The sequence below is a fragment of the Hemitrygon akajei genome, chromosome 8 (assembly GCF_048418815.1).
Source record: "Hemitrygon akajei chromosome 8, sHemAka1.3, whole genome shotgun sequence".
Taxonomy (NCBI): Eukaryota; Metazoa; Chordata; class Chondrichthyes; order Myliobatiformes; family Dasyatidae; genus Hemitrygon; species Hemitrygon akajei.
Genome location: NC_133131.1, coordinates 68,374,864 through 68,387,323, shown reverse-complemented (window position 1 = coordinate 68,387,323; position 12,460 = coordinate 68,374,864). Strand labels below are relative to the sequence as shown.

Genomic DNA, 12,460 nt, shown 5'->3' with positions numbered 1-12,460 from the left:
TATGGAGGCTCGAGTGAGCACATTTGCTGCTGACACTATGCCATACTGATCTGGTTCTGTACCTTGCTGTCTGGGTATGGAATCGAGTGAGCACATTTGCTGCTGACACTATGCCATACTGATCTGGTTCTGTACCTTGCTGTCTGGGTATGGAGGCTCGAGTGAGCACATTTGCTGCTGACACTATGCCATACTGATCTGGTTCTGTACCTTGCTGTCTGGGTATGGAATCGAGTGAGCACATTTGCTGCTGACACTATGCCATACTGATCTGGTTCTGTACCTTGCTGTCTGGGTATGGAATCGAGTGAGCACATTTGCTGCTGACACTATGCCATACTGATCTGGTTCTGTACCTTGCTGTCTGGGTATGGAATCGAGTGAGCACATTTGCTGCTGACACTATGCCATACTGATCTGGTTCTGTACCTTGCTGTCTGGGTATGGAGGCTCGAGTGAGCACATTTGCTGCTGACACTATGCCATACTGATCTGGTTCTGTACCTTGCTGTCTGGGTATGGAATCGAGTGAGCACATTTGCTGCTGACACTATGCCATACTGATCTGGTTCTGTACCTTGCTGTCTGGGTATGGAGGCTCGAGTGAGCACATTTGCTGCTGACACTATGCCATACTGATCTGGTTCTGTACCTTGCTGTCTGGGTATGGAATCGAGTGAGCACATTTGCTGCTGACACTATGCCATACTGATCTGGTTCTGTACCTTGCTGTCTGGGTATGGAATCGAGTGATCACATTTGCTGCTGACACTATGCCATACTGATCTGGTTCTGTACCTTGCTGTCTGGGTATGGAGGCTCGAGTGAGCACATTTGCTGCTGACACTATGCCATACTGATCTGGTTCTGTACCTTGCTGTCTGGGTATGGAATCGAGTGATCACATTTGCTGCTGACACTATGCCATACTGATCTGGTTCTGTACCTTGCTGTCTGGGTATGGAGGCTCGAGTGAGCACATTTGCTGCTGACACTATGCCATACTGATCTGGTTCTGTACCTTGCTGTCTGGGTATGGAATCGAGTGAGCACATTTGCTGCTGACACTATGCCATACTGATCTGGTTCTGTACCTTGCTGTCTGGGTATGGAGGCTCGAGTGAGCACATTTGCTGCTGACACTATGCCATACTGATCTGGTTCTGTACCTTGCTGTCTGGGTATGGAATCGAGTGAGCACATTTGCTGCTGACACTATGCCATACTGATCTGGTTCTGTACCTTGCTGTCTGGGTATGGAGGCTCGAGTGAGCACATTTGCTGCTGACACTATGCCATACTGATCTGGTTCTGTACCTTGCTGTCTGGGTATGGAATCGAGTGAGCACATTTGCTGCTGACACTATGCCATACTGATCTGGTTCTGTACCTTGCTGTCTGGGTATGGAATCGAGTGAGCACATTTGCTGCTGATACTATGCCATACTGATCTGGTCTGTACCTTGCTGTCTGGGTATGGAGGCTCGAGTGAGCACATTTGCTGCTGATACTATGCCATACTGATCTGGTTCTGTACCTTGCTGTCTGGGTATGGAATCGAGTGAGCACATTTGCTGCTGACACTATGCCATACTGATCTGGTTCTGTACCTTGCTGTCTGGGTATGGAATCGAGTGAGCACATTTGCTGCTGACACTATGCCATACTGATCTGGTTCTGTACCTTGCTGTCTGGGTATGGAGGCTCGAGTGAGCACATTTGCTGCTGACACTATGCCATACTGATCTGGTTCTGTACATTGCTGTCTGGGTATGGAGGCTCGAGTGAGCACATTTGCTGCTGACACTATGCCATACTGATCTGGTTCTGTACCTTGCTGTCTGGGTATGGAATCGAGTGAGCACATTTGCTGCTGACACTATGCCATACTGATCTGGTTCTGTACCTTGCTGTCTGGGTATGGAATCAAGTGAGCACATTTGCTGCTGACACTATGCCATACTGATCTGGTTCTGTACCTTGCTGTCTGGGTATGGAATCGAGTGATCACATTTGCTGCTGACACTATGCCATACTGATCTGTTTCTGTACCTTGCTGTCTGGGTATGGAGGCTCGAGTGATCACATTTGCTGCTGACACTATGCCATACTGATCTGGTTCTGTACCTTGCTGTCTGGGTATGGAATCAAGTGAGCACATTTGCTGCTGACACTATGCCATACTGATCTGGTTCTGTACCTTGCTGTCTGGGTATGGAATCAAGTGAGCACATTTGCTGCTGACACTATGCCATACTGATCTGGTTCTGTACCTTGCTGTCTGGGTATGGAATCGAGTGAGCACATTTGCTGCTGACACTATGCCATACTGATCTGGTTCTGTACCTTGCTGTCTGGGTATGGAATCAAGTGAGCACATTTGCTGCTGACACTATGCCATACTGATCTGGTTCTGTACCTTGCTGTCTGGGTATGGAATCGAGTGATCACATTTGCTGCTGACACTATGCCATACTGATCTGGTTCTGTACCTTGCTGTCTGGGTATGGAATCGAGTGAGCACATTTGCTGCTGACACTATGCCATACTGATCTGGTTCTGTACCTTGCTGTCTGGGTATGGAGGCTCGAGTGAGCACATTTGCTGCTGACACTATGCCATACTGATCTGGTTCTGTACCTTGCTGTCTGGGTATGGAATCGAGTGAGCACATTTGCTGCTGACACTATGCCATACTGATCTGGTTCTGTACCTTGCTGTCTGGGTATGGAATCGAGTGAGCACATTTGCTGCTGACACTATGCCATACTGATCTGGTTCTGTACCTTGCTGTCTGGGTATGGAATCGAGTGAGCACATTTGCTGCTGACACTATGCCATACTGATCTGGTTCTGTACCTTGCTGTCTGGGTATGGAATCGAGTGAGCACATTTGCTGCTGACACTATGCCATACTGATCTGGTTCTGTACCTTGCTGTCTGGGTATGGAGGCTCGAGTGATCACATTTGCTGCTGACACTATGCCATACTGATCTGGTTCTGTACCTTGCTGTCTGGGTATGGAGGCTCGAGTGAGCACATTTGCTGCTGACACTATGCCATACTGATCTGGTTCTGTACCTTGCTGTCTGGGTATGGAATCGAGTGAGCACATTTGCTGCTGACACTATGCCATACTGATCTGGTTCTGTACCTTGCTGTCTGGGTATGGAGGCTCGAGTGAGCACATTTGCTGCTGACACTATGCCATACTGATCTGGTTCTGTACCTTGCTGTCTGGGTATGGAATCGAGTGAGCACATTTGCTGCTGACACTATGCCATACTGATCTGGTTCTGTACCTTGCTGTCTGGGTATGGAATCGAGTGAGCACATTTGCTGCTGACACTATGCCATACTGATCTGGTTCTGTACCTTGCTGTCTGGGTATGGAATCGAGTGAGCACATTTGCTGCTGACACTATGCCATACTGATCTGGTTCTGTACCTTGCTGTCTGGGTATGGAGGCTCGAGTGATCACATTTGCTGCTGACACTATGCCATACTGATCTGGTTCTGTACCTTGCTGTCTGGGTATGGAATCGAGTGAGCACATTTGCTGCTGACACTATGCCATACTGATCTGGTTCTGTACCTTGCTGTCTGGGTATGGAGGCTCGAGTGAGCACATTTGCTGCTGACACTATGCCATACTGATCTGGTTCTGTACCTTGCTGTCTGGGTATGGAGGCTCGAGTGAGCACATTTGCTGCTGACACTATGCCATACTGATCTGGTTCTGTACCTTGCTGTCTGGGTATGGAATCGAGTGAGCACATTTGCTGCTGACACTATGCCATACTGATCTGGTTCTGTACCTTGCTGTCTGGGTATGGAGGCTCGAGTGATCACATTTGCTGCTGACACTATGCCATACTGATCTGGTTCTGTACCTTGCTGTCTGGGTATGGAATCGAGTGAGCACATTTGCTGCTGACACTATGCCATACTGATCTGGTTCTGTACCTTGCTGTCTGGGTATGGAATCGAGTGAGCACATTTGCTGCTGACACTATGCCATACTGATCTGGTTCTGTACCTTGCTGTCTGGGTATGGAGGCTCGAGTGATCACATTTGCTGCTGACACTATGCCATACTGATCTGGTTCTGTACCTTGCTGTCTGGGTATGGAGGCTCGAGTGATCACATTTGCTGCTGACACTATGCCATACTGATCTGGTTCTGTACCTTGCTGTCTGGGTATGGAATCGAGTGAGCACATTTGCTGCTGACACTATGCCATACTGATCTGGTTCTGTACCTTGCTGTCTGGGTATGGAATCGAGTGAGCACATTTGCTGCTGACACTATGCCATACTGATCTGGTTCTGTACCTTGCTGTCTGGGTATGGAATCGAGTGATCACATTTGCTGCTGACACTATGCCATACTGATCTGGTTCTGTACCTTGCTGTCTGGGTATGGAGGCTCGAGTGAGCACATTTGCTGCTGACACTATGCCATACTGATCTGGTTCTGTACCTTGCTGTCTGGGTATGGAGACTCGAGTGAGCACATTTGCTGCTGACACTATGCCATACTGATCTGGTTCTGTACCTTGCTGTCTGGGTATGGAATCGAGTGAGCACATTTGCTGCTGACACTATGCCATACTGATCTGGTTCTGTACCTTGCTGTCTGGGTATGGAATCGAGTGAGCACATTTGCTGCTGACACTATGCCATACTGATCTGGTTCTGTACCTTGCTGTCTGGGTATGGAATCGAGTGAGCACATTTGCTGCTGACACTATGCCATACTGATCTGGTTCTGTACCTTGCTGTCTGGGTATGGAGGCTCGAGTGAGCACATTTGCTGCTGACACTATGCCATACTGATCTGGTTCTGTACCTTGCTGTCTGGGTATGGAATCGAGTGAGCACATTTGCTGCTGACACTATGCCATACTGATCTGGTTCTGTACCTTGCTGTCTGGGTATGGAGGCTCGAGTGAGCACATTTGCTGCTGACACTATGCCATACTGATCTGGTTCTGTAACTTGCTGTCTGGGTATGGAATCGAGTGAGCACATTTGCTGCTGACACTATGCCATACTGATCTGGTTCTGTACCTTGCTGTCTGGGTATGGAATCGAGTGAGCACATTTGCTGCTGACACTATGCCATACTGATCTGGTTCTGTACCTTGCTGTCTGGGTATGGAATCGAGTGAGCACATTTGCTGCTGACACTATGCCATACTGATCTGGTTCTGTACCTTGCTGTCTGGGTATGGAATCGAGTGAGCACATTTGCTGCTGACACTATGCCATACTGATCTGGTTCTGTACCTTGCTGTCTGGGTATGGAATCGAGTGAGCACATTTGCTGCTGACACTATGCCATACTGATCTGGTTCTGTACCTTGCTGTCTGGGTATGGAATCGAGTGATCACATTTGCTGCTGACACTATGCCATACTGATCTGGTTCTGTAACTTGCTGTCTGGGTATGGAATCGAGTGAGCACATTTGCTGCTGACACTATGCCATACTGATCTGGTTCTGTACCTTGCTGTCTGGGTATGGAGGCTCGAGTGATCACATTTGCTGCTGACACTATGCCATACTGATCTGGTTCTGTACCTTGCTGTCTGGGTATGGAATCGAGTGATCACATTTGCTGCTGACACTATGCCATACTGATCTGGTTCTGTAACTTGCTGTCTGGGTATGGAATCGAGTGAGCACATTTGCTGCTGACACTATGCCATACTGATCTGGTTCTGTACCTTGCTGTCTGGGTATGGAATCGAGTGAGCACATTTGCTGCTGACACTATGCCATACTGATCTGGTTCTGTACCTTGCTGTCTGGGTATGGAATCGAGTGAGCACATTTGCTGCTGACACTATGCCATACTGATCTGGTTCTGTACCTTGCTGTCTGGGTATGGAATCGAGTGAGCACATTTGCTGCTGACACTATGCCATACTGATCTGGTTCTGTACCTTGCTGTCTGGGTATGGAATCGAGTGAGCACATTTGCTGCTGACACTATGCCATACTGATCTGGTTCTGTACCTTGCTGTCTGGGTATGGAATCGAGTGAGCACATTTGCTGCTGACACTATGCCATACTGATCTGGTTCTGTACCTTGCTGTCTGGGTATGGAATCGAGTGAGCACATTTGCTGCTGACACTATGCCATACTGATCTGGTTCTGTACCTTGCTGTCTGGGTATGGAGGCTCGAGTGATCACATTTGCTGCTGACACTATGCCATACTGATCTGGTTCTGTACCTTGCTGTCTGGGTATGGAGGCTCGAGTGATCACATTTGCTGCTGACACTATGCCATACTGATCTGGTTCTGTACCTTGCTGTCTGGGTATGGAGGCACGAGTGAGCACATTTGCTGCTGACACTATGCCATACTGATCTGGTTCTGTACCTTGCTGTCTGGGTATGGAATCGAGTGAGCACATTTGCTGCTGACACTATGCCATACTGATCTGGTTCTGTACCTTGCTGTCTGGGTATGGAATCGAGTGAGCACATTTGCTGCTGACACTATGCCATACTGATCTGGTTCTGTACCTTGCTGTCTGGGTATGGAATCGAGTGAGCACATTTGCTGCTGACACTATGCCATACTGATCTGGTTCTGTACCTTGCTGTCTGGGTATGGAGGCTCGAGTGATCACATTTGCTGCTGACACTATGCCATACTGATCTGGTTCTGTACCTTGCTGTCTGGGTATGGAATCGAGTGAGCACATTTGCTGCTGACACTATGCCATACTGATCTGGTTCTGTACCTTGCTGTCTGGGTATGGAATCGAGTGAGCACATTTGCTGCTGACACTATGCCATACTGATCTGGTTCTGTACCTTGCTGTCTGGGTATGGAATCGAGTGAGCACATTTGCTGCTGACACTATGCCATACTGATCTGGTTCTGTACCTTGCTGTCTGGGTATGGAATCGAGTGAGCACATTTGCTGCTGACACTATGCCATACTGATCTGGTTCTGTACCTTGCTGTCTGGGTATGGAATCGAGTGAGCACATTTGCTGCTGACACTATGCCATACTGATCTGGTTCTGTACCTTGCTGTCTGGGTATGGAGGCTCGAGTGATCACATTTGCTGCTGACACTATGCCATACTGATCTGGTTCTGTACCTTGCTGTCTGGGTATGGAGGCTCGAGTGAGCACATTTGCTGCTGACACTATGCCATACTGATCTGGTTCTGTACCTTGCTGTCTGGGTATGGAATCGAGTGAGCACATTTGCTGCTGACACTATGCCATACTGATCTGGTTCTGTACCTTGCTGTCTGGGTATGGAATCGAGTGAGCACATTTGCTGCTGACACTATGCCATACTGATCTGGTTCTGTACCTTGCTGTCTGGGTATGGAATCGAGTGAGCACATTTGCTGCTGACACTATGCCATACTGATCTGGTTCTGTACCTTGCTGTCTGGGTATGGAGGCTCGAGTGAGCACATTTGCTGCTGACACTATGCCATACTGATCTGGTTCTGTACCTTGCTGTCTGGGTATGGAATCGAGTGAGCACATTTGCTGCTGATACTATGCCATACTGATCTGGTTCTGTACCTTGCTGTCTGGGTATGGAATCGAGTGAGCACATTTGCTGCTGACACTATGCCATACTGATCTGGTTCTGTACCTTGCTGTCTGGGTATGGAGGCTCGAGTGAGCACATTTGCTGCTGACACTATGCCATACTGATCTGGTTCTGTACCTTGCTGTCTGGGTATGGAGGCTCGAGTGAGCACATTTGCTGCTGACACTATGCCATACTGATCTGGTTCTGTACCTTGCTGTCTGGGTATGGAATCGAGTGAACACATTTGCTGCTGACACTATGCCATACTGATCTGGTTCTGTACCTTGCTGTCTGGGTATGGAGGCTCGAGTGATCACATTTGCTGCTGACACTATGCCATACTGATCTGGTTCTGTACCTTGCTGTCTGGGTATGGAGGCACGAGTGAGCACATTTGCTGCTGACACTATGCCATACTGATCTGGTTCTGTACCTTGCTGTCTGGGTATGGAATCGAGTGAGCACATTTGCTGCTGACACTATGCCATACTGATCTGGTTCTGTACCTTGCTGTCTGGGTATGGAATCGAGTGAGCACATTTGCTGCTGACACTATGCCATACTGATCTGGTTCTGTACCTTGCTGTCTGGGTATGGAATCGAGTGAGCACATTTGCTGCTGACACTATGCCATACTGATCTGGTTCTGTACCTTGCTGTCTGGGTATGGAGGCTCGAGTGAGCACATTTGCTGCTGACACTATGCCATACTGATCTGGTTCTGTACCTTGCTGTCTGGGTATGGAATCGAGTGAGCACATTTGCTGCTGACACTATGCCATACTGATCTGGTTCTGTACCTTGCTGTCTGGGTATGGAGGCTCGAGTGAGCACATTTGCTGCTGACACTATGCCATACTGATCTGGTTCTGTACCTTGCTGTCTGGGTATGGAATCGAGTGAGCACATTTGCTGCTGACACTATGCCATACTGATCTGGTTCTGTACCTTGCTGTCTGGGTATGGAGGCTCGAGTGAGCACATTTGCTGCTGACACTATGCCATACTGATCTGGTTCTGTACCTTGCTGTCTGGGTATGGAATCGAGTGAGCACATTTGCTGCTGACACTATGCCATACTGATCTGGTTCTGTACCTTGCTGTCTGGGTATGGAATCGAGTGAGCACATTTGCTGCTGACACTATGCCATACTGATCTGGTTCTGTACCTTGCTGTCTGGGTATGGAATCGAGTGAGCACATTTGCTGCTGACACTATGCCATACTGATCTGGTTCTGTACCTTGCTGTCTGGGTATGGAATCGAGTGAGCACATTTGCTGCTGACACTATGCCATACTGATCTGGTTCTGTACCTTGCTGTCTGGGTATGGAATCGAGTGAGCACATTTGCTGCTGACACTATGCCATACTGATCTGGTTCTGTACCTTGCTGTCTGGGTATGGAATCGAGTGAGCACATTTGCTGCTGACACTATGCCATACTGATCTGGTTCTGTACCTTGCTGTCTGGGTATGGAATCGAGTGAGCACATTTGCTGCCATACTGGTCTGATTCTGGCTGCCTCTGTTGCTGGAGGAGTATTCCAGCTTCTTTCCGGAATGTCAAGGTCACTGCAACCTTGTGGAAGAGAATTCCCGTCACTGTGTTTGGCTCCTGTTGATGGTGATGTGCCACCGAAGGTCAACGTTCAAATCCAGGCATCCGAATGTTTGAGAGCGGTAGTCGCAGTTAGAGTGGCAGGGTGGGGGTACGTCTCTACCTAAGGAAATGTCAGGCACTCCTTCCTTCCGCTAGCCTGCATGTCACCCTTGAGGAAGGTGTGGCATCTTCCTGGCCCCCGATCAGGGCCACGTGAAGTCATGGGAGCAGGTAATGGATGGTTGTATGAACAAGTGGCACATACCACGAGTCCTGGTTATGCGACAACTGATGCCAGACAGTCAATCTCTGACGGGTATTGATAATGGCTGGGGTCACCCATCTTGTAAAGACACTGCCCAGAAAAAGGCAATGGCAAGCCATTTCTGTAGAAAGGTTTGCCGAGAACAGTCATGGTCAAGACCATGTGCTACGGCACATGGTGATGATGAATCCCAATGTAAACCTAATGTGATGTTGCACAGTTAGAGGCCCCTGTGTGTGATAGAGATAGCGATGCCAGCTAATTTGTCTGTCCCTCATTGCCAATGGATGTGGTAGGAATGGTTCTGCATTCAGATTATAGGCTCAATGATAAGGACAGCAGTGAAGCAAATATTTTTAAATCAACAATCCAGTGGTATCATGGTTAGTTTCCCTATCTGTGTTTGTTTATATTGCCTTGGTGCAGCACATGGAGGCTGCTTGTTTGATTTTTTAATTCCAAATGGATTTAACTGCTTGGAAGTTACTTCTCCAGCTGCCATAGTGGGGCTTGAATCTTCTGAGCGGTGATTCAGACAGACAGACTTTATGGATCCCGGGGGAAATTGGGTTTCGTTACAGTCGCACCAACCAAGAATAGTGTAGAAATATAGCAATATAAAACCATAAATAATTAAATAATAATAAGTAAATTATGCCAAGATTGTGAATGAGCCATGAAATAGATGCCTGTCTACACTCTGAGGGGTACCATGGAGCACGGCTACTGCATCGTTGCCACGTGCTGATTACAGAAAGGGGGTTTTTCCCAACTCCTTCCATCCGGTGATTTAACAGGGTTCTACAAACTAAAGAGGTGCTGGGTTTGACTGAGCTGTGTGTCATTATGATATGGGGTCCTCGGGGAGCCACATAACTCACTCCCTGTCCATTATGCTGTCTGTTTTCCAGGTGCTGGTAGTGGACTTGTGTGCCAACAGGTTTCTGAGAAAGGTAAGTGGGGCGCTGCCCGCGAGTGAAAGCTGTGGAGTTCCTCACTGACGTGCCCGGCTGAAGTTTACTGAATTTGGTACCCTCTCTTGTTGCTGGGTCAATAGTCTAGAATCCTCTTTGCCCCTCTGCCGCGAGGCAAGTTTTGTAGTGCAGAGCTGCTGATGTGGAGCCCCGTTCATACCCTCCCCACCCCCCCAGACACAGAATGAACCAGTCACTGTAAACGCATTCCTAGCTGAATGGACTTCAGGCGGCAAGATGAGGCAGGAGTCTCACTGGCTGAGACTGGAGGGAACAGAATCAGGCTGGTTTATTTAATTCCACGTATCTGGATGCCTCCAAGTCATTGAGGAGATGTCCGCCTTGTGCCGCCGCATCAGATTCCATCTTGAGTTGATGGCAAAGAAAACAACAAGGGAAGTTGCAGCTTTTTCCATTCCTATTGGTGTCCTCCAGATCATTTTCCATCATGCGGCTGACACCAGTGGTGCTCTCACGTTCTTCTGGCTACTGAAACTGGTAACGTGAAGCAATAGATGCAGTGGGTTCTGTAAGTGTTGATCAGCCAGCCCTTCCTGTGCACACGCAGCACACCCCTACACACACGCGTGCACAGCATGTGTGCACACTAGACAACAGGAAGCGTTTGTTTAGTGGTTTCCGTTTCCTTTGAGATCTCCTGGTTATTTAAGGGAAGCCTTTGACCTCAGGAGTTGAAGTACTCTTGCCTCATCCGTGCCGGTGTTACTAAAATCTGTGCACTGTGTTTAGGAGCCGTTAATGTTGTTTGGTGTTACTGTGTTTACCAAACCACATCAGTGGAGACAGTGACGGTTTGGTGTGGATATTGTAAACAGCTTGCCTGTTACTAATGGCTCTCCTGAAGTGCTATTGCATCCCTCTGTCCCCACAGGGAGCCCATCTAACCTTACATCCAAGGTGTAGAGTATGTACCTCCCTCTAACTGTTACACAGCCACTGTCAACAGTGAGTCCACCACTCTGAGGGGCACAGTTTGCGTGGCTGAATCTCCTGATCTTTGCCCCCCCCCCCCCCCCCCACAGATGGATGATGAAGATTGCATCCTTCCCCACAAGCTCCAAGCTGCACTGGTGCACATCTTTGAGCAGAGAAATGAAATACTTGCTTCAGAGGAAGGAGCAGAGGTTGCAGATGGTGAGTACAATGAACTGTGACTGCTAGGCACTGTGCTTTGTCTCTGGCATTGCCAATAGTTGATGAAAATCATGGATTTATTGATCCTAGAGGAGTACAACAGATTCAGCAAGTAATTCAGAACTGGTGTGGTGATTCTCTATGGGAGCTGGAGTACAAGGGAGTCATACAAACCTTGAGCGAGTTTGCATGTACAGGTTTAGGCCGTGTATCTAAGGCCTTGCTTCAGGGAGGAGTGTTCCTTTGACTTGTTTGTTCGATATGTGTTGTGTAGTTTGATGTAGTCAATCATGGTCTTTCCATGACCATGATTGCTCCTGGCAAATTTTTCTACAGAAGTGGTTTGCCATTGCCACCTTCTGGGCGGTGTCTTTACAAGATGTTCAAAGGGGAAAGCACAGAAGTAATGTGGGAGAAGTTTAGAGACCACTTGAGCTGGGTTCAGGATAGGTTTGTCCCACTGAGGCAAGGAAAAAATGGTAGGAAAAGGGAACCGTGGCTGAGGAAACACGTGAGGCAACTCATCAAGAGGAAAAGGGAAGCATATGTTAGATATAAGAAGCAGGAAGTAGGAGGGGCTCATGAGAAATATAGGGTAGACAGGAAGGAGCTAAAGAAAGGACTTAGGAGAGCTCGAAGGGGGCATGAGAAGGCCTTGGCATGTAGGATTAGGGAGAACCCCAAGGCGTTCTATGCGTATGTGAAGAATAGGAGGATGACGAGAACGAAGGTGGGACCGCTAAAGAATAAAGAGGGCAACATGTGCCTGGAAGCGGAGGAGGTTGGGGAGGTCCTAAATGAATACTTTGCTTCAGTATTCACAAGTGAAAAGGATCTTGATCAGGGTGAGGTCTAAATAAAGCAGGCCTGTGTGCTGG

At 48.3% G+C, this 12,460-nt stretch overlaps 1 protein-coding gene across 3 annotated transcripts in view; it reads left to right on the top strand.

The window, feature by feature from the left end:
* LOC140731957 (DENN domain-containing protein 2C-like) overlaps window positions 1-12,460 on the top strand; it is a 181,432-nt gene that overhangs the window by 152,010 nt on the left and 16,962 nt on the right. For all 3 annotated transcript variants that reach the window (XM_073053968.1, XM_073053966.1, XM_073053969.1), the window contains exons 16-17: window positions 10,365-10,406; window positions 11,471-11,582. In XM_073053968.1, the coding sequence (XP_072910069.1) occupies window positions 10,365-10,406; window positions 11,471-11,582 (154 nt within the window). The remainder of the gene's footprint in view (window positions 1-10,364; window positions 10,407-11,470; window positions 11,583-12,460) is intronic.